Genomic DNA, 21,904 nt, shown 5'->3' with positions numbered 1-21,904 from the left:
CAGTGGTCCTGCTAGCTGGGAAATGAACCACACCTTCCCATCAATGGTATATTGTGCCTGGATAGCTCAGTTGGCTAGAGTGTGGAGCTGACAATGTCAAGGCTTCAGGTTTGATCCCCGTATGGGACAGCTGCATATTCCTGCACTGCGGGAGGGATGGACTAGATGTCCCTCAGGGTCCCTTTCCAAATTTACAGTTCTACGAAGCCCTGGAATGATGCAATATCCCTGAAGTGGTAGCTTTTCCTTATGGGGGTGGATCCAAATCGTTACCAAATTAGCAGGAAGTGCAGAATGGTTACCTTGTAAACATAGCTGCCTTGTAGCAAGCCAAGCCACTCGTCCGCCTAACTCAATATTACCTACACAGACTGGCAGTGGCTCTCCAGGATTTCAGACGACACCCCCAGCCCCACCTGGAGATGCCAGAGACCCCCACCTGGGCCCTCCTGCATGCAAGGCAGTTTCTCTGCTGAGAGAGCCATGCCCCCCCCTCACAGTGTTCCTCTGCAGAACCACTAAAGCGTAATGAATGAAAGCAGACAAAAATCAGGAGCAAAAAGGATACTTTAATGGATGAAAGGGGACGGGGAGGAGAAACATGGATGAGAGCCTCGAGAAAGGGATAATGGAACAAAGGATATTCCCCAAGGTTTATTAGACAATACTGCGTCTTATATATATATTTATACTATACCACCGGGAAAATTTTTAAAAAACAGACCCTTTCGAAACTCGCCCAGTTTGGGGGAAATCTAGTTCCTTTCTTCCAGGCACGGCATTTTCTCCTCTGGCACGGTATAAATAAAATACGTGTCCGTGAAGCATTAAAAAAAGCTCTTCCCTGAAAGCAGTTTTAGAAAGGCTCATCCAGCTTCCTGCGCTCCCAGTTTGGCATCTGTCGTGACAGAAAGGGGGATGTTTCCAGGGAAAGGGATGATTCGCACCAGGGACCCAGCTGCAAGGACCGGGGAGCCTCTGGAATCGGCCTTATCACCTCTATCTCACCCAGCCTGAACCAAGACCTCCACCATGCCTGGACTGCATTGGGTGGGGATCCAGGGATCCACAAGACCCGGATGAGCTTTCCTTTCATCTCTTTTTCTCCGTACATTCTCAGGAGCTCCTGATGATGACACACCTGTGCGCTCCCCTCACACACACTCTCTCTCACACACAATATATCTTTCCAGCCAATCTAGGGATCCTTGATTCCTCATGGAGATACGGCTTTGCATTTCTGCCACACGCTCCCTCTGGGGACAAATCCCACGAGCAAAAACCCCTACAAAAGACTCTTGTACAAAACAGCATTTCTGCAAGAATAGCCAAAAGGTCTTTCCTCCCACCCTACGTCCCCCTATATATATATTTATCTATATATAAACACCTCCCTCAGACGACGGGCTTCATCTAAGAGGCAAAAAGGGTGAAATGAATACCAGGTTCTTTGTACAATTGTATAAAGAAGGGGGGGAAGGAGCCCCCCTCCCTCAACCCCCCCAAAAGCTGCTCTGCAACCTTCATGTGCTAGAAGTTAGGATACATCACACGACCCTAGCAGCAGATTAATAAATAAGGATTAAATAGTCTATTTTACAAACCCACAGAGAACAGTTGCGTTAAAAAACAGAAAACCCACTATATCTCAGGAATGCTGATGACCTCTTGAAAGTGGATCATTTGGACAAGATCCAGAGGGGCTTTGCATAGGAAGTCTTCCCCATGGGGGGGGGTCCCAAAAGTGCACCCGCCTTCCCTGCCAGCCTCAATGTTCCTGATTTAGATCTCGGCCACCAGCATTCAACAGTTGGCATTGCCACAAGATAGGAAGGCAGCGGCAGCCTTGGTATTTTAACCAGAAGACAAAAGAAGTCTGCGTCGAGAACCGCATGGCACCGTGAACGCATTTGGGATCTCCCCCCCGCCCGGGCCTAACGAACCAGAGCGGCTTATTAACCTCGTAGCTTTTATTAAGCAAACTCAACATAACCAACCACACAGTGGCGAGTGACAGATCAGCTGCTTCCCAGCTGCAAGACGCCCAGGCGACGTTTGGCTCTCGTTCCTAAAAAAATGGGTCCGTTTGGATATTGACACAGTAGAGCAAAGGGAGAGGGAGGGAGAAAACAGAGAGAGAGAGAGAGAGCGAGAGGGAGAGTCCGGCTTGGATAGCATTTCCTTGAGGGCTGCTTCCTTATGTGACGTATTCCTTGGCTGGCGGTTCCGAGTCGGGTTTCAGTTGCCTAGTAACTGTTTTCGTGGCCGGCCAAAATGTAGAGATTGCTGTGGGCCGTTGGGTTGTCGGTCGGCCTGCTCTCCAGCACCACCACCCTGTGAGGGGAAGGAGGAACAAGCAAGTTAGCCCTCCCTGCAAGTGGGCACCCGGGGGCCGTGTTCCCTGGCACCATCGCCTCCCCCAGCCTGGTACCCTGCAGATGTTGGGGCGACAACTCCCACAGCCACCAGCCACCGTGGGCGCCACCGTGGGCGCTAACATCGGACTTAATAATAATAATAATAATAATAATAATAATAATAATAATACAGTCGTCCCTCCGCTTATGTATCCCTCTGTTACATAAACTTCGGGATGCGAACGCGGCAAACCTGGAAGTATTTTTCTGGCTTTTGCTGCACGCACACGCGCAGAAGCGCTCTATGCACCATGCGCATGAGCAGAAGCGCTAAACCGCACCATGCACATGCGTAAAAGCCACCCACTGGTTGCGAATACCTTGGGATGCAGCCGGACCTCCAGAACGGATGCTGTTCGCAACTGGAGGTACCATTGTAATAATAATAATAATAATTATTATTATTATTAAACATGCTACAAGGGGGCGTATTGCTGGATGCATCCCATGACATGGGAAAAGGCATCTCTTTTAAGAACGTGGCCGTGAAGTTTTCTAATGCAGAAAGACTGGAAATCTAAATAGAAGATTTGTACTGTGCAGTGTGTCAAAATCTTCTCAGCTCACCTGTCGGAGCCCAACAAGCGGAACACCCGAGTTTCGTCTGAGATCTCCTGGGTTACCTGCAAAAGGGGCAGAGAAAGGGACACTTGAGCCAGCTAAGACTGCGGAGGAGGGTTGAGTCAAATAGTCCGGTCGCTGTTGACAAAATGCACAGCAAGTTAGTTCAGAAGCAACCTTCGCAGCTTACTGAACCATGGTTCAATGCTGCTGGGCTCCAGCTCCCACCATTCCTGACTTCTGGGCCACGCTGGGTGGGGTCAAGGGAGCTGGAGTCTGACACCATCCAGGTTCTGCACCTCTGGTTTAAGCCACCTGGGAATGGGTGTCAGGCCCAGGCACTCTTTCCTTGCCTCTGCGCTGGAACAGAGTGCAGCAGCACTCAGTACTAAAGGCCAAAACAGAAATCTATCCATATACATTATTGTTGCATTGCTATTTGTTGTATCTTACATTTAATTTGTACGACAGTGCAGTGGCCCAAGGGCAGGATTCTCGTGGAGCTGGGAAGCCCAAATTCAAATCTCACTTCAACCACAGACTCATTGTGGCCTTAGGCAAGCTGTTATTATCCTGGCCTGTCTTACAGGGTTATTGTTAGGTTTATCACTGAGTTAATGTGTGCACATCATGCTTCCCACTCTCCAAATGTGCTCGATAGGAATGCTTATGTGCTGCTATCCTGGGGGGAGGCTGGGGATGACCCCTGCCTAAAAGCCAGGAAGACCGCTGCCAGCCAGTGTCGACAATATTGAGCTAGACGGACCAATGGCCTGACTCAGAACAAAGACAGCAAACAATGCCCCTAGGAAGGTGTTACGCCACTGGGCAATGGTACCTCCCATAATGAAGTGAGAACCATGAGCACGTTGTTTGCGCCATTATGGCAAGCCTTACACGAGAGTTAGCGGGCAGTGGTACTGGTAAAACAATATAAACCAACTGTGAGTAATAATAATAATAAAAAATAGCACTTTACATCATCGTGATAAATTTCACAACAACTTTGTATAGTGCGTTTGTGCAACTTCGAACGCTTTTATTTGGGGTTCAACTAGATGACCCTTGGGAGTCCCTTGCAACTCTACAATTCCCTGATTCTGTTATTATCTCCATGGTGGTGGGAATGACCAAGGCTTGTTAGTGACTTCATAGCTGTGATGTGATCTGGGGGCTACAAACCTGACTGCCGATGCCCCTCCACCCTTAAGTCGCTATACTTGAGAATGTCTTCTTCTCTGGCGATCCCTCATAGCCAAGTAAGATTGTTTTCCATAAACACGGTCTTAACAGTGAGTCCGTAAGTGACTGTGGAGGCCAATTCTGGATCCCCACATCCTTCCACAGTGGGGACATTGGTTTCCGGGCAGGAGTTGATCACGGTGAGGGTTTGCCAAGCGTGCCTTCCTCTTAGCACGTTTCTCCCTTGCGTCCTGAGTCCGAGCGTCTTGAAAGCCCATGACACCTTTGGTTAAGGCTGTTCTCCAACTGGAGCGCTCGCAGGCCAGTGTTTCCCAACTGTTAGTGTTTATACTACATTTTTTAGATTTGCCTTGAGACAGTCCATAAACCTTTTGTTGACCACCAGCATGATGCTTTCCATTTTTAAGTTCGGAATAGAGTAGTTGCTCTGGAAGATGATAATCAGGCATCCGCACAAGAAGCCATCTCACACCAGGTCAGGCCAATTGCCCTTCTACTCTGACTGTCCGTTGCTCTGCAGGATCTTGGCCAGAGAAGGCTCTTTCCCCTCACCTGGCACCCAACATTCTTCTAACCGAACATGGGCCAACTATGATCCTTCACTAGGCCAGAGCAGCAGGGGCTCCCCTCCCCTCTCTGGCTTTCCCTGAGAAGGGGCGTTCCTCTCTCAGCAGAGCAACCACGTTCCTTCCACGGAGGGCAACAAGACTGGGAAAACAAGGGCCCCCCCAAACCCAAGACTTACTTCGTCAGACTTAAAGCTTTTCCCTTGCATCCCGTGCTTCCAGAAGGCCAGAACGCTGTCTTGAAGGCACACTGCAGGAGAGATGCAACAAGGTAAGAATGACAAACCTAGACAGCATCTTAAAAAGCAGAGACATCACCTTGCCGACAAAGGTCCATATAGTTCAAGCTATGGTTTTCCCAGTAGTGATGTATGGAAGTGAGAGCTGGACCATCAAGAAGGCTGATCGCCAAAGAATGGATGCTTTTGAATTCTGGTGCTGCAGGAGACTCTTGAGAGTCCCATGGACTGCAAGAAGATCCAACCGATCCATTCTGAAGGAAATCAGGCCCGAGTGCTCACGGGAAGAACAGATCCTGAAGCTGAGGCTCCAAGACTTTGGCCACCTCATGAGAAGAGAAGACTCCCTGGAAAAGACCCTAATGTTAGGAAAGATGGAGGGCACAAGGAGAAGGGGACGGCAGAGGACGAGATGGCGGGACAGTGTTCTCGAAGCTACGAACATGAGTTTGATCAAACTGTGGGAGGCAGTGGAAGACAGGAGTGCCTGGCGTGCTCTGGTCCAGGGGGTCACGAAGAGTCGGACAAGACTGAAGAAGAAGAAGAAGAAGAAGAAGAAGAAGAAGAAGAAGAAGAAGAAGAAGAAGAAGAAGAAGAGTAGCCCTCCTGGATCAGGCCCCTGGACTATCTAGTCCAGCATCCTGTTCTCAGAGTGGCTGGCCAGATGTCTCAATGGGAAACCGGCAAGCAGGACCTGAGCAGAAAAAGCAACACTGTCCTGTTCTCCTGTCCTGAACACCTCCTGCAACTGGTATTCACAAGCATTGCTGCCTCCAAGTCTGCATGCAGAGCACAGCCACCGTGGCTAAAAGCCATGCATGGTCTTCTCCAACCTGAATGTGTCCAATCCTCTGAAAGCCATCCAGGCTGGTGGCCATCGCTGCCACAAGACAAAAGGCAAGGCCAATCGGGGCTGTTTTACGGGGTGGTCTTGCTGAGCACGGGGAGGGGATTCTAGGGGAGACCTACTTGCTCTTCCCACATGCTGAGTGAGAAGTCCATTAATGGTGGGAAAGAGTCCAGAGACATGTCTTGGAGACAGCTGGTCTTTGGCAATGCCAGGAAGTGTCTGCCAAGGCACTGCCCAATTGTCGCCTCTTGATTTTTCAATGCCAGCACAGAGCCTTGGCTTCTGGGTTGCAGCTGTAACACTGGCTAGAGAACTCTGTCTGCAGCCTCCACCACAAGCCTCCAAGGTCAGTGGGTCATGGCAACAGACGGGCTGCCCCCTCAACTCCCACCAGCCTCCAGCCAATGAGGGACACTGATTACACACTCTGAGTGCTCAGGAGACGCACAGAAGGCCCAAACATGCCGCCAGGAAGAACATTCCCGCCATAACAATGGCTGGTTCTCAGCAAGGAAAGACTCTCAGGCATTTGAGGAATGTCACTTCCAACATCTTCCTGTCTTGTATCTTGCAGACTCTGAGCCTGTGGGGTTGCATGCAATCTACCGCAGGGATTTGGGACCTCCAGGCTTCTTTACCTGGCCCCCAAGACTCTCTCCAGGCTACACATTCTCACCGGCCACAGCTTGGCCCCCTCCTTGAGGATTTTTGCCTGGCTAGAATGCATCCTTGAACTCTGACAAAACTTCTGGTGGAGGACAAAGAGGGAATTCACACGTGTTTCCCCGCCTGCTTTGGTACCTGGCCCCACCCACTGTGGCATTTGGCCCCTGGAAGGTTGCGCAGAAGGGAATGTGGCCCCCGGGTTGAAAAGGGACCCCCACCTCCGAGTTAACATACAGCATGCACTTTGGAGACAAGAAACGATGGCGAAGACGGTCTCTGCTCACCTACAGATTCAATGCAGAAATCAAAGCTTAGTTCGGAGGCCAGCTTCTTGCTCGACTTCAGTTTCCCATGCAGATTCACAATTTTCACAAATCCTTAAAAGGGAGAAACGAGAGCCAAACTGGGGTTGCTGGGTCAGCTCAGAGGCTGCCCCAACAAATATATGGAAGCGGAAAGAGCCAGGGCCCACGGCAGCAGCCACTCAGCCCACAATACATGCAACGGCTGCTGCGGGAGAACCACACCGACAGAATGCAAAATCACCACCACCATCATAATAACACAGGAATGTTAATAAACTATGTGTTTTGAGGAACTGATCTATGTAGGGTTTTAATGTGTAATTAATGTGTAATTACTGTGTAATTACTGACGCTTTAAACTGATTTTTAGCTTAAATGCTGCTTTCAGGCTGCCTTGTTCTAAAACAGCCTTTCTCTTTCTTTTTCTTTCAAAGATTTTATTGATTTTCCAAAAATTTAAAACAAACAAACAAACACACATATATCCTATTTGTAATTAAACCAATCTTTGTAACATTATTAAGTGACTTCCTCAAATCCCCTTGGTTGAATTTCATTATATATCATTTTAACAGTATTCCGAAATCAAATTTCTCAAAAAATTAACTTGATCACTTAACATCTTTCATTCTTTCTCAATTAGCTTTAAACATCTTAAATCCTCTCCTTACATATTTAAATCCTAAGCCTATCTAATACTTGCAAGCTTTTCCAATTAAGTTATCTTAACATATTTAGCTAAATAGTCTTTAAATTCCATCCATTCTTCCTGGTACTCCTCCTCCTTCTGGTCGCGGACTCTTCCAGTCAGGTCGGCCAGCTCCGAAAAATCCATAATCTTCATCTGCCATAAAACAGCCTTTCTCAACCTGTGGGTCCCCAGATGTTGTTAAACTACAACTCCCATCACCCCTAGCTAGCTTATTATTATGTTTTACTGTGTTTATTCTGTTTTTGTCCCCTCCTCTTTTTCTATTGCTTTCTGCCTCGGAGCTCAAAGAAGAAAAGAAAAAAAGCAAGCAAGCTCTAGCTCCTGCTACTTACTGTCCAAGCAGACAAGAACTGTGTCCCTCTCCAGCTGGGTGACGTGGATGGCATCGAGCTGTTGGCAACCTTGATGGAGGGGAGAAGAAGAGAGAGAAACCATTTGCATCCAGGCCACTGATGCAACTCTTCCTCAAACCCATGAATCTTCTCTCTCCGCTCTCGCCATCCACGCTATAAGGCCACCTCTTCTGCTGCCCTTCCCCACAAAAGAGCCTGCCAAGTGACAGAACCCTCCTCTGAGAAGAACTTGGCCCCTCCAACCTCTGGCACTTCCCCACTTTTGCTGTGAGTAACTCATATTGTCTCTTATAGTAAACTGAACTCCGGTCTGCCGGAGCCTCACCTGCACCAGTTTCTGTAAACCACGAAGAAGCAGAGTTCAGGTTAATTGTCTCAAACTGGACGACCTGGTTTGGTTCGACTCCCTTGCTGATCGCCACGCACACCATGGGGTACTCCTGCTCTGGGATCACCAGCATTTCAAAGACGTTCAGGGGGGTCGGCAGCGGGAAATCAAAGTGCTGGAAGGGGCAGGGGGAAAGAAACAACAAGGCCACCAAAGGGAAAGTAAAGATGAGACTGAACAACAACCGGTCTGTTCTGAGATCTGGCTTCTTACGGAGTGGACATCTAAATTATTTTCAACATTTAGATCTCATCCTGTAAACAATGACAAGCCTCAACAGCATTTTTTTTTAAGTACCGTATTTTTCTGTGTATAAGACGATGCTTTTTGCTAAAAAAAATTTGGGTGTCGTCTTATACATGGATAGTGGCTGCCCAGAGTGGCTGGGGAAACTCAGCCAGATGGGCAGGGTATAAATAAATTATGATGATGATGATGATGATGATGATGATGATGATGATGATGATGAATGCAGAGGGGGAAGGTGTGCTTAATGGCGGCAGCAAGAAGGAGATTGGCAGGAGTGAATGGGAGGGTGATTGCTGGCTGTGGCAAGGCCTGCTGGTGATTGGCTGTGGTTGTGGTAATTGGGCAGGCGATTGGTGACTGCGGCAAGTGGGCGGCTGGTCAGTTGGTGGCAGCGAGCGGGCAGACAATTGGCGGCTGCAGCAAGGTGTGCGATCGGCAGTAGCGGGCAGGCGGGTGAGCGATTGGCAGAAGTGACCTCCTCCACCCTCCAAAAAAAGCTAAACTACTTAATTTCTTAATTTTGGGTTAAAAAAAATAGGGGTCATCTTATACATTGGGGGCATGTTATACACAGATAAATATGGTAAATTAAGATCACTATAGAGTCAGAATTGCAGAGTTGGGAGGAAGCCAAAGGGTCCAGAGTTTCCTAAACTTGGGTCTCCAGACTACAATTCCCATCATCCCTGACCACTGGTCCTGCTAGCTAGGGATGATGGGAGTTGTCGTCCCAAAACTGCTGGAGACCCAAGTTTGGGAAACCCTGATCTAACAAAACCCCCCTTACAATGCAAATGAACAAAAGCAACATCAAAATAAAAATATACAGGTATATAAGACTCAGGATCACTTTCAAAAGGTTCTCCTGAAAAGGCAGCCCTTCATCTGCTACTCTAAATGGAGTTGGAGACAGTGTGATGCTGAGCTGCAGGGAGGGCCTTGGTATCCCACAGCACAGGGGTCAAGTCTTGGCTGCCCCTTCAAAGCGGTCTATTAGGGCTCTGATGAGAAGCATCAGCACCCTGAATCAAGCACAGAAGTTAACTGACGGCAGATGTGACTCCCACTCCAGATCTGAAACGGCTTAACGTCTTGCACGGAAACCTTTAAGTTCTACCCTCAGCGGACACATTCCCATGAAACACCACCACGAAGTCGCGCAAAAACGGCCTCACGCACCTTTATTAACATGAACTTCTGCATTGGCTCATACCACTGAAGCAAAACGATCCCCAGCTGCAACGCTCCACAGAGGTATTTGTGGCCTGTATAGGGATTTCTCACTGCAGAGGAAGAACACAAAAGCAGAGCAACAACCCCAAAGGGTTAGGACTGAGTCAGTTCCAGGAGAGGGAGAGCTGGCAGCAGAACTCACTTGGCTGGCTCTGCTTTGACAGGCCAGCTCCATCACACTGACCCCCACCCCAATCTTCTGCATGCTACTTGGTATCAATAATAATAATAATAATAATTTATTATTTATACCCCGCCCATCTGGCAGGGTTTCCCCAGCCACTCTGGGAGGTTCCCAACCGAATATTAAAAACAATACAGCATCAGACATTAAAAACTTCCCTAAACAGGACCGCCTTCAGTTGTCTTTTAAAAGTAAAACCGTTGTTTATTGCCTTGACATCTGGTGGGAGGGCGTTCCACAGGGCGGGTGCCACCACCGAGAAGGCCTTCTGCCTGGTTCCCTGTAACTTGGCTTCTCGCAGTGAGGGAACTGCCAGAAGGCCCTCAGCACTGAACCTCAGTGCCCGGGCTGAATGATGGGGGTGGAGACGCTCCTTCAGATATACTGGACCGAGGCCATTTAGGGCTTTAAAGGTCAGCACCAGCACTTTGAATTGTGCTCGGAAAACTACTGGGAGCCAATGAAGATCTTTCAGGACTGGTGTTATATGGTTTCGGCGGCCACTCCCAGTCACCAGTCTAGCCGCCGCATTCCAGATTAATTGCAGTTTCCGAGTCACCTTCAAAGGTAGCCCCATGTAGAGCGCATGGCAGTAGTTCAAGCGGGAGATAACTAGAGCATGCACCACTCTGGCAAGACAGTCTGCGGGCAGGGAGGGTCTCAGCCCGCGTACCAGATGAAGCTGGTAAACAGCTGCCCTGGACACAGAATTGACCTGCGCCTCCATGGACAGCTGCAAGCCCAAAATGACTCCTAGGCTGCGCACCTGGTCCTTCAGGGGCACGGTTACCCCATTCAGGACCAGGGAGTCCTCCACACCAGCCTGCCCCCTGTCCCCCAAGAACAGCACTTCTGTCTTGTCAGGATTCAACCTCAATCCATTAGCTGCCATCCATCCAACTGCCTCCAGACACTCACACAGGACCTTCACTGCCTTCACTGGTTGTGATTTAAAATAGAGGTAGAGCTGGGTATCATCCACACATTGATGAACACCCAGCCCAAACCCCCTGATGATCTCTCCCAGTGGCTGCATGTAGGTGTTAAAAAGCATAGGGGAGAGGACGGAACCCTGAGGCACCCCACAAGTGAGAGCCCAGGGGTCTGAACATATATCAAAACACATATATGTTGCTTTGGGTTCCGGGATGGAAGGAAGGTGGGATATAAGCAGGTAACAAACTTTGGAGGGAGGGAGCAGCAGATGCCCCGGCAGAGAAGGTCCAAGCAGGTCCACAAAGCTGGGAGAAGATTGTCTCCAGAAGCTCAAGCGGAAGACTTACCTATACAGCATTTATGGCACCCTTTTGTATCCGGGATCTTTGTCGTTAAGGCAAATTTCCTGAAATGAGAGTTAAGTGTTAATGGTTTGTTGGTTTAACTAGGACTATCTCTTATGTCACTTTTGTTTTCAGCCCACTGAATATAAACGGGAACGTAGATGGAGCAAAACCAATGTGACTGTTGCCCAAGCTTGGAAAATGGGCCCAAAATAGACCCTCCGTGGATAGAGGCAGTCAACCTCTGCCTAGCAGCCGGGGGAGCATACAAGAGGGAAGTGAGTAGTCCTTGTGTTCCCTTGGAGGATCTTCCCAAAGCATGGACCCTGAGCCAGCAGGGCTCTCCTGATGTAACCCCCCTTCCCCTACAAATCAGACCTCCCATGTTTTATCTGACTTCTTATCTACGAGGATCAGGCCTTACGCCTATTGAGTCCAGTCTCCTGCTACCCAGAGTGGCCAACCAGAAGTCTCTGGAGATGAGCGCAATGGCATTCTTCCTCTGTTCTTCCCCAGCACCTGGTGTCTAGCAATATACTTGCCTCTTGACAGCGGAGGTAAAAGACAGTTATCATGGGATAGCCCTCATTACTGTCTAATCCCCTTCTCACTTTCTCCACCCCATGCAAGATTTCATATCCTGTTCTTTATCAAGGCATTTTGCATTTTGTATCAGCATCCCTGAAAGTTGGTGGCCATCGAACCTCTGCTTAAAAACCTCTAAGAAATGAGGTTTCTTTGGATAAGGTGCCACTTATCTCTGAAGGTGAGTGAAGGTTGTTGGAAGAAGATTTTTTCATGTCCAGACAGGCTCATGGGGTAAGAAGAGGCCCAAACCACAATGTTGGGCACTTGGGGACGGATTCAACAGAATACTTGCGCTAGTGGGAGCCAGTGCAACAACTCATGCTAGTGTAGCAGGGCTTACCCACATCGCTGAAAATTGCCTGGGGTGCGTGTGGTTTTCTAGAAAATGCCCAGGACAGCACAGAGGGGGAGGAAAGGGGTGACTACTCCATCAGGGAAGCCGAAACCCTTGTGCTCTTAGAGTGCAATACTGAATTCTGCCCCATGTTTTTCTGTTTCTTGAAACTGTACTTTTACTTGACTTTTAAAAATTATTTACTTCATAGTGGAAAACACGCACATACCTAACCATTCCAAGAGCTTACAATCTGTGCTATCTAAATAAAATAAAAAAACAAGGGAAGGCGCCCTTACTGCCAGGAAAGTGAATGTGGTGCTCTCCAGGCACTGATGCACTACAGCTCCCATCACCCTTGACCGGCTGGGACTGATGGGAGGTGTAGTCCCTACAGCTTCTAGAAGGCATTATGTCGGCTAGCCCTGAAACTGGGTTCAAGAGGTAAGAGAGCGCTAGCTTACCTGGGCAATATTCTGTCGGGGAACCGATGGGTCTGAATATGAGCAGCAAGGCCTGTTTTTTTGGCTTGTTCAAACAAAGCTATTAGGTTATGAGAGTAGAGCTGGAATGTTCTCCCTGTAACAGAAACATGGCCTGTCTCAAAACTCTGGCATGTTATAACAATAATGCAAATACTGAATAAAAACAAAGAATACAGAGTGGAAAAAGGTTACCTTCTAAAAAGGACAGCCCCGAAATATCCAGAGAGGTCCAAGCAAATTGCAGAGAGCAAAAGAGAAAGAAACAAATTAAAAATGACTTCCGTGGCATTACCGTAAGCCAAGCTAAATTCAGCACACCAAAGGGAAGATTTCCTAAGAGAATATCCTGTTCCCCTGCAACCCCCCATTTAAGCTTTGCGGTGCATCTCTTTAGCAACTGACATACCTGAGAGCGACATTAAGGTATTGTTGATCACGTAGAGCCAGGTGCATCTCCGCGGAAACAGCTAGAAAAAGGAGCAGAAGAGATTCCCATGGATGAAAAACTGGGGAAGCGTTAAAGGAAGCATGGAAGGCAGTTTCTGGTAACTCAGGTTCCCAGGTTAAATTTTTCTGGTCCTTTCCAACTCTATGATTCTGTGTTAACTCAGAAGTTAGGTCCTGCTGTGATGAATGGGGTATATACCCAGATAAGTATGCATTGGGTCATGAGGTTACTATTAAGCTTTCGAGAGTTACACTCAGTTTTAATCTGTTTTATTTTCATATATACATAGCTTATATAACCTCTCTCTATCCCTCACACTTCCAGGCTGACTCACAGGCCACAGAAATTTACAGTCGGAAGGAGACACCTGGAGGCCACAGAGTCCACCTCAGAGCAGGCCCCCTAGTGCAGGATGCAACCTCAGCCTCCCTTGCAGAGGACTGCCTGATCTCTCTTTAAATGCCTCCAGTATGGGGGGAGCTTTTCGCCTCCCAAGATGATATTGAAAAACTAAAGACAAAGAGAACCAACACATCGGAAGCAAATATATTGAAAAACAGCAGAAACAATAAAAGCAGGGCAGCAGCACAGAATAAAAACTCTTTCAGGCACTATCTTAAAAGGATGGCCTGGGGAAATTAAATGAGTACAGGTGAAACTCGAAAAATTAGAATATCATGGAAAAGTTCATTTATTTCAGTAATTCAACTTAAAAGGTAAAACTAATATATGAGATAGACTCATGACGTGCAAAGTGAGATATGTCAAGCCTTTATTTGTTATAATTGTGATGATTATGGCGTATAGCTGATGAAAACCCCAAATTAACAATCTCAGAAAATTAGACTATTAAATGAAACCAGCAAAACAAGGATTGCAAATAGAGCAATACTGGACCTCTGAGAAGTAGAAGCATGCATATGTACTCAGTACTTGGTTTGGCCCCTTTTGCATCAATTACTGCCTCAATGCGGCATGGCATGGATGCTATCAGCCTGTGGCACTGCTGAGGTGTTATGGAAGACCAGGATGCTTCAACTCCAACTCCCATCTGCCCCAAGCGGTGTGGCCAATACCCTGGGGTGATGGGAGTTGGAGTCCAGGAGCGCATGGAGGCCACAGGTTTTCCACTGCTGTCTTAAGATGATGGAACTCAGAGCAGGGAAGATTAGCGAGCCCTTTGCTCCACCCACAATGGCCACCCAGCCCTCCTGCCCTGGAGGAGGCGCACCTAGTCCCCCACCCTGAAAGGGGGCTTTGCCCATCTCCCTGGCCTCGGCCTCCCAGAAGGATCCTGATGGCCCTGAGCAGTTCTCCCCTACCTGTTCCATGGTGGCTTCGTGGAGCTCGTTGAGGTTCAGAGTGTAGATGCCTTCTTCCGTGCCAAAGATGATATACTGATCTAGAACATGGCGGAGGGGAAACTGGCTTAGCCTCTTCGGAAACGCAAGTGGGGTGGGGTGTGAATTCCTCCCCGGCTCAAAAACGGAAAGTCACCCTCACCTTTCGTGTCCGGGTGTATCCACGATGTGGCGCAGTTAATTTTCAAAGGGCAGCCGTCAAACACTTTGGAGAAGCAGGCTCCCATCTGGAACAGCAAAAAGGGAAAAAACCCCCGGGGTGTCTTCACTGGTGTAAATGCAACACTCAAGTTTCTAGTTCCTCTGACCATTAGAAAACACAAAGAAACAAAGCAGATGAGGGAGCAACGTCCAATGCATGTCTCAGAGGCCCGAGAAATGACAGGTTGTGCCAGGATGGGACTTTCAATGATAATAATAATAATAATTTATTCATACCCCTCCCATCTGGCTGGGTTTGCTCAGCCACTCTGGGCGACTTTCAACAAAAGATTAAAATACAATAATCTATTAAACATTAAAAGCTTCCCTAAACAGGGCTGCCTTCAGATGTCTGGTAGTTGTTGTTCTCTTTGACATCTGGTGGGAGGGTGTTCCACAGGGCGGGTGCCACTACCGAAAAGGCCCTCTGCCTGGTTCCCTGTAACTTGGCTTCTCACAGCGAGGGAACCGCCAGAAGGCCCTCGGAGCTGGACCTCAGTGTCCTGGCAGAACGATGGGGGTGGCGACGCTTCTTCAGGTATACTGGACCGAGGCCGTTTAGGGCTTTCTAGGTCAGCACCAACACTTTGAATTGTGCTCAGAAACGTACTGGGAGCCAGTGTAGATCTTTCAAGACTGGTGTTATATGGTCTCGGCGGCCGCTCCCAGTCACCAGTCTAGCTGCCACATTCTGGATTAGTTGTAGTTCCCGAGTCACCTTCAAAGGTAGCCCCACGCAGAGCGCATTGCAGTAGTCCAAGCGGGAGATAACTAGAGCATGCACCACTCTGGCGAGACAGTCTACGGGCAGGGAGGGTCTCATCCTGCAAAATGACTCCCAGGCTGCACACCTGGTCCTTCAGGGGCACAGTGACCCCATTCAGGACCAGGGAGTCCTCCACACCTGCCCGCCTCCTGTCCCCCCAAAACAGTACTTCTGTCTTGTCAGGATTTAACCTCAATCTGTTAGCCCCCTGCCTTTGAGCCAGGCTCCCACAAGGATCTTTGCTTTTGATCTTTTCCTCCAGCAAATTGGATTATTAAGTGGAGGCAACAGCACCGTAAAACCCTGGGGAGCCCACCCAGCACCCCTCTCCTGTTCAAGATGGGGGAAAGGGGGCTGCCCTACATCAACACCACTGTAACATGACAGCTCTTGGCCCGTGACAGCATGCACACCCCACCTCTGGAAAGCCAGGAACAGGAAGCAATGAAGCCCCAGAGGGCTGAAACAGGAGGGCGCAGGCAAGGGGGCGCCCCTGCAGTGCTGCGGAGACCCCAGTATATGTCCCAGTATGCCAGGGGCTGATGATGACCCCGGGCACAGATGCTTTTGCAAACCCTGATCTCCGTTAGAAGAAACAGAGATGGGAGCCTGGCTCAAAGGCAGGAGGCTAACGTTCAGGAGCTGCGGAGTGAGAATCCGTCTCTGTCCGGGCCCTTCCTCTCAGGGCTAAGCAAAGCTAGAAACGGCACAACATGCAGAGCAGTTTCAAGACGTGCCGTTTCAGCTCCTCGTACATGATCAAAAAGCTTTCTTACCAGCACCTTGGGAGTCGGTGGGAGGCCATTGATTGCTGGCTTCTGTGGTTAGGGAAGAAAAAAAAGAGTATCACAAACCACCTTTGGAAGACAAACACTGCTCCTTGGGAGCAACACCTTAAAAGGGTGGGGGTAAAATTGAAATCCAAGCTGACATATTATGCGGTTGCTTCGCAAAAGGGGTGTGCAACTTTCTGTTGTCAAGCCTGGATCAGGCTACCTTGTCCTTGTTACCTGTACATTAACCACCCTGAGACCTGCAGGTACAGGGCAGTATTCAAATTTTAATACTAATAATACTAAAATAATAATACATTCTGGTACACATGACCACTCCTGGTACAGGATCACCATCAACATTACTACTATTAATTAAATCCCCAAAGCCCCGAATAAGAGCAGTTCTTGGGTACAGATTGATGGAGCCAGGCAATAACGAGCAGCCACAAGGAGGCCACGCAAGGGAGCCGAGTGCAAAACCACCCACCAGATATTCCCGCTTGTCCTTCTTCCGTGGCAGCTGTGGCACGTAGCCCAAGCCGTCAGCGTTCTCCTCCGCAGGCTTTGGCACAGTGTCCCCGTTGCCTAAAGAAGCAAAAAATTAAGTTGCTCCTTCGCTCATATTGTTTTTAGAATACAGATGCCTTTATATATTTGCTAATGGTATAATATGACATGCTACACTGGTGATGCTTAGTCTATTTTTTACTTGCTGGCTTGTTAGCAGCTTTAAAGCCCTAAACGGCCTCGGTCCAGTATACCTGAAGGAGCGTCTCCACCCCCATTGTTCTGCCCGGACACTGAGGTCCAGCTCCGAGGGCCTTCTGGCAGTTCCCTCATTGTGAGAAGTGAGGTTACAGGGAACCAGGCAGAGGGCTGGAGCACCCTCCCGTCAAATGTCAAAGAAATAAACAACAAGATGTTTAGAAGACATCTGAAGGCAGCCCTGTTTAGGGAAGTTTTTACTATTGAATGCTGTATTGTTTTTAACGCTCGATTGGGAACCACCCAGAGTGGCTGGGGAAACCGAGCCAGATGGGCGGGGTATAAATAATAAATTATTATATTATTATTATTATTATTATTATTATTATTATTATTATTATTATATAGTAATTGTTTTATTATTATTTTATAGTAATTATAGTAATTGTTTTACTGGTAATTTGTTAATAACATTATATTCTTTACGCTGTAGATGTGATGTTCCATTACATTACTGTTATTTATTGTTCGTAAGCAGCTTAACAAATTACCAGTAAAACAATTACAAGCCAGCAAGTAAATCAAATCTAGTCTTTAACGTATGTGACGATGCGGTATGATCTCCTTTTGTATCTTCTCACTTGCTTTTCTTATCAAAATGTCTACGTGATTTATTCTGCTATTGTTGTTTTATTGTTACACACATACCGTATTTACCCAAATTCACCTTTTTGGGACAAATTATGATGCAAAAATCAAGGTGCGCATTAGATTCGATGGCACATCTACATTCACTGGCAAATCCTTTTTTGGGTTTCAAGGTTCTGATAATTGAGGTGAGTATTAGGTCTGATGACGCATTAGACTTGAGTAAATACGGTACATGCATTGCCTAAAATGTGTAAAAACTAATAAATACATTGAAAAATACGATACAGTAATCAGCTCATCGTTAATTTGCAGCCAGATAATTAATAATAATAATAATAATAATAATAATAATAATAATATATTATTTATACCCTGCACATCTGCCTGGGCTTCCCCAACCACTCTGGGCAGCCTCCAACCGAATATCAAAAACACAATACAGCATCAAACATTAAAAACTTCCCTAAACAGGGCCACCTTCAGTTGTCTTTTAAAAGTAAAATAGTTGCCTTGACATCTGGTGGGAGAGCGTTCCACAGGGCAGGTGCCACCACCGAGAAGGCCCTCTGCCTGGTTCCCTGTAACCTCACTTCTCGCAATGAGGGAACCACCAGAAGGCCCTCGGCGCTGGATCTCAGTGAACGATGGGGGTGGAGACGCTCCTTCAGGTATACAGGACCGAGGCCGTTTAGGGCTTTAAAGGTCAGTCCATGGGCTTTTAAAAAACTGGGGCAGGATGGAATGGTGGGGAGAGTGTAGAATGTAGATTGGGGAGGCAAAGGTGCAAAATCCAGCTTCTGGCCTGGGGCACCTTGCTATTGTCCAGGGCCTCAAGATGTCAAGCTATGCTACATGTTGACATTCCGGTCTGTTTCGACTGCGGACCGTATTTTTTAAATTACAGCACACTTCACCAAGTTGGCACCCTTCAGATGATTCAGATGATTTAAGAAGCCTGCTTAGAAAACTTCTGCTTTAAAAGCAGAAACGAAAACGCCAGCTCCTTCTACACTCTGGTGCAGCTGTACTGTGCATCCCCAGCCAAAAGAATGAACCACGGTCGACTGAAGGGAAATGGGACTTTTGCAGGTCAGTGGCATGGAGCACCAAGCATTGGTCCCCCCACAGGGGAAAAAAAAACTTCATCTCCCCCAGACTGTTCTCACTACAGCTGCATGGGAGCACCAAGGAGCCAAGTCTAAATTTGGCACCTTCACCTTCGGAAACTGCCAGTGGAGGTCGCCTCTAACCTTTCCCCTTGCAGTCCCAGGTATCTCGTGGTGCGGCTGGGAGGACTGGGGTGCTCAGGTGCTTAGTGCATTCTGCACACAGCCCAAAGCGGCAGGGCAGGTGGCCCTCCCAGGATGAAGGTACTCACCCAAGTCGCTGTACCTGCTGGTGAGCAAACCAGGACTGCTGACGCTGCTGGTCATCCCAATTGGGGAGGGTTCTGTCTGAGGCCCGCACACCGGGATGCTCTGTCTCCGGTGAGACGGTGGCGCTTGGCCGTGAGAGTCGGGGCAATACTTGATCGTCTGGGACTTCTCATCATCGACGAGGCCTTCCTCTTGGTAGATACTGAGCCTGGGCTAGAGCGAGAAGACACAGAGAGTGAAACAGACTGATTGATTTCAGAACATTGATTGTTAAATCAACCAACCAACCAAAGTGATTTCCAAAAAAGATAAAGCACAAAAATACATCAGTAAGACAAATTAAAAGTAATATATATTTTCTTTTTCTTTCATTCATATTTTAAACCTTGATTTACATTTTAAATCATAAATAAGAATAAAAATGTGCACCAAAGGAAAAAATTTAAAACGACAATAGACCCAAAACAGATTTAAGCTTGCCACCAGCTTTCTAAACACCAAGATAGGCTTCTCTGCACATGAATGTTTTCAGCAGGTGTTGAGCAGGGTACGGTATCAAGAGGCAGGGAGTTCCGCAGTGCAGGTGCCACCACACAAAAAGATCGAGTTCTTAGCAATGCAGAATGTGTGTTACGTTAACAGCACCGGTTCTGCCAATGGAGTCTGCTGTTGAGTATGGCGATGGCAGCTGCTTTGCAATCTGATGTACTAGCACTCCCCTTCCTCAATAGCTGGCCTGGAGGAAATGCCACATTTAGCAAACCTCGGCCTCTCCTCCTGCCCCCTGCTGCTGCCCTCTTTTGCCCCATGTTCTGCTCCCTCTCTTTGCTAACCAATTCAGTACAATCCACGAACACACTTTCGGCATTCCAGCCCAGAGGAACACATCATATGGCTGCGGCGTTCGCTTACCTTTGGAGGTAGCGGAGGGGGTCCTCCCCTTTTCAGCGTTGATCTAAAAAGAAACAAGAAGAAAAGCCAACAGAAATGGTATTCCTTCCCACCCGGCTTTGATGTGCACGCAGGCTTTCAAAAGGAAGGTTAGCTGGCTGACAAGGCTATCGTTTCATTTTTCCAAAACCAAAGCCTCTGGTTGCAGAAAGTCACTTTTAAAAGGAGGGGTGTTAGTGAGGACAGTGGAAAACCAGCAGGATAAAACACACGGTGGAAGACAACCCTTCTCGGTGGGGTTTTCCCTCTCCTCCCGTCAGCATCTGTCACATACCAGAAAATGCTTCACTTTTGCAGGGCCCTGAAAATGTGAGCAGCCTCTCAAATCCCTCTGGGGTTTCTCAGATGAACACCTTGACTACCCAAACAAGGCTCTCTCTGTGAGTTGGTAGCTATCCCTACATTTTCTGGGAGCGAACTGCAGAGTTTAACTATGTGCAGAGTGAAGGATTTTTCTGTTTTTGTCTGCCCTGAAACTTCCAAAATCCAGCTTCAATGGGGAAGATGTGCTTGACTTATACGGGCTGCATGATCTTAGCTGTTCTTTGGCACAGGAAGCCCTACAGACACCTGGGACTAAGGTACGGTGACGAGATCAGGACTGTGACTGTCTGTCCCACCCCTCTTCCCTTTCCCCCTGCCAGATCTGAATATGGCCACCCCCACAAACCCTACGATCTGTAAACTCGCACAATTCTGCTCTCTTCACCACGCGTGGTTTGAAAACTCTGCACAGGACTGAACTGCAGTTAGCATAATGCAAAGTTTTGGGGCGTTGCTGTTTTTTAAGCACAGAGAAAGCACATCCTCTAATTACTCCAGCCTTGCCATTCTTCGATTTTTCAGAATTATTCTGCCAGATGGCAATTAAAAATAAAAGCCATCGGAAGGAGAACATATTTTTGGTGGGACAATGTGTTAATAGCTTTGCAGATGGCGTCATGGAATTTTGCAAAGCGAGCTACACTTTTTGAAAGGATTGCACATGGAAACTGAATGAACACGGCATCGCAATACAGGTGGGAAGCGAGAGAAGCCTTGAGAATCTTCCTGCCAAGAGCCAAAATTTTGTGCGTGGAGGCAGAAAAGGCATCACGTTCTCCGGAACCCTCTTCCCTCAGAAGTGAAGCAAGTCCAAACGTTGTTATATTTTCGATGTTTACTTAAAGCTCTCCTTTTCTCCCTAAAGGTAAAAGGTAAAGGTACCCCTGCCCGTTCGGGCCAGTCTTGCCAGACTCTAGGGTTGTGCGCTCATCTCACTCTATAGGCCGGGAGCCAGCGCTGTCCGCAGACACTTCCGGGTCACGTGGCCAGCGTGACAAGCTGCATCTGGCGAGCCAGCACAGCACACGGAACGCCGTTTACCTTCCCGCTGGTAAGCGGTCCCTATTTATCTACTTGCACCCGGGGGTGCTTTCGAACTGCTAGGTTGGCAGGCGCTGGGACCAAACGACGGGAGCGCACCCCGCCGCGGGGATTCGAACCGCCGACCTGACGATCGACAAGTCCTAGGCGCTGAGGTTTTACCCACAGCGCCACCCGCGTCCTTTTCTCCCTAAGCCTTCCCAAATCACTACATTTTACTTCTACGGATTTTTTTTAAAATGGTGTTTGGTTTTTATGTTGTTTTATGATCTGCACTGTGTTTTATTGCTCTACACTGTGTTTAATTGCTCTTGGGGTCCCTTCCAACTCTACAATTCAATGATTCTAAGTGCTTTAAACATCTCAGGTACTCTCTGAATGAAGAACAGTTTAGAAAGGCTGGGCTGAAACGGAAGACAGGGTTTCCCAGCCCACTCAGGAAAGCCCCAGCCCCTTTAGGGTCTCCAAGGGTCACCGAGACATCGTTAAAGAAAGCCAACTCTGTTAGGTAGCAAAGGAGAGAGAAAGAGAGAGAGGAAAGTCAAACGTCAAGAAAGAAATCACTCACTCCTCAGCATCTTCGTGGCCGTCGCCAAATTTGGTAAGAAGCCCCCTAGATAAAACGTTGATAAAATTATTTTATTTTTGTTTTAAAAATAAAATTTAGACTGGGGTAGTAGGGCTGAAGAGC

The 21,904-nt window shown here is 47.9% G+C and overlaps 1 protein-coding gene across 3 annotated transcripts in view; it reads right to left on the bottom strand.

The window, feature by feature from the left end:
- Positions 1-549: 549 nt before the first annotated feature.
- The window catches only part of MAP4K5 (mitogen-activated protein kinase kinase kinase kinase 5), an 89,101-nt gene continuing 67,746 nt past the window's right edge, over positions 550-21,904 (bottom strand). The window contains exons 17-34 of one of the 3 annotated variants that reach the window (XR_014547765.1): positions 21,782-21,826; positions 19,810-19,852; positions 18,900-19,110; positions 16,653-16,750; positions 16,166-16,207; positions 14,565-14,649; positions 14,384-14,463; positions 13,020-13,080; positions 12,593-12,707; positions 11,210-11,268; positions 9,689-9,792; positions 8,198-8,375; positions 7,852-7,920; positions 6,787-6,879; positions 4,927-4,997; positions 2,985-3,040; positions 1,798-2,334; positions 550-1,703 (exon numbers count right to left, since the gene is read on the bottom strand). Coding sequence is in view for 2 of the 3 variants with exons in the window: in XM_083612288.1 (XP_083468414.1) it covers positions 2,247-2,334; positions 2,985-3,040; positions 4,927-4,997; positions 6,787-6,879; positions 7,852-7,920; positions 8,198-8,375; positions 9,689-9,792; positions 11,210-11,268; positions 12,593-12,707; positions 13,020-13,080; positions 14,384-14,463; positions 14,565-14,649; positions 16,166-16,207; positions 16,653-16,750; positions 18,900-19,110; positions 19,810-19,852; positions 21,782-21,826 (1,498 nt within the window). In the remaining variant the exon portion in view is untranslated. Of the gene's footprint in view, positions 2,335-2,984; positions 3,041-4,926; positions 4,998-6,786; positions 6,880-7,851; positions 7,921-8,197; positions 8,376-9,688; positions 9,793-11,209; positions 11,269-12,592; positions 12,708-13,019; positions 13,081-14,383; positions 14,464-14,564; positions 14,650-16,165; positions 16,208-16,652; positions 16,751-18,899; positions 19,111-19,809; positions 19,853-21,781; positions 21,827-21,904 lie in introns of all 3 variants that reach the window. The other 2 variants (XM_083612288.1, XM_083612289.1) reach the window with 2 other exon arrangements.

This window comes from Podarcis filfolensis (assembly GCF_964270895.1).
Source record: "Podarcis filfolensis genome assembly, chromosome: 1".
Lineage (NCBI taxonomy): Eukaryota > Metazoa > Chordata > Lepidosauria > Squamata > Lacertidae > Podarcis > Podarcis filfolensis.
The sequence above is the reverse complement of the archived record's forward strand: the minus strand, read 5'-3'. Positions and strand labels throughout refer to the sequence as shown.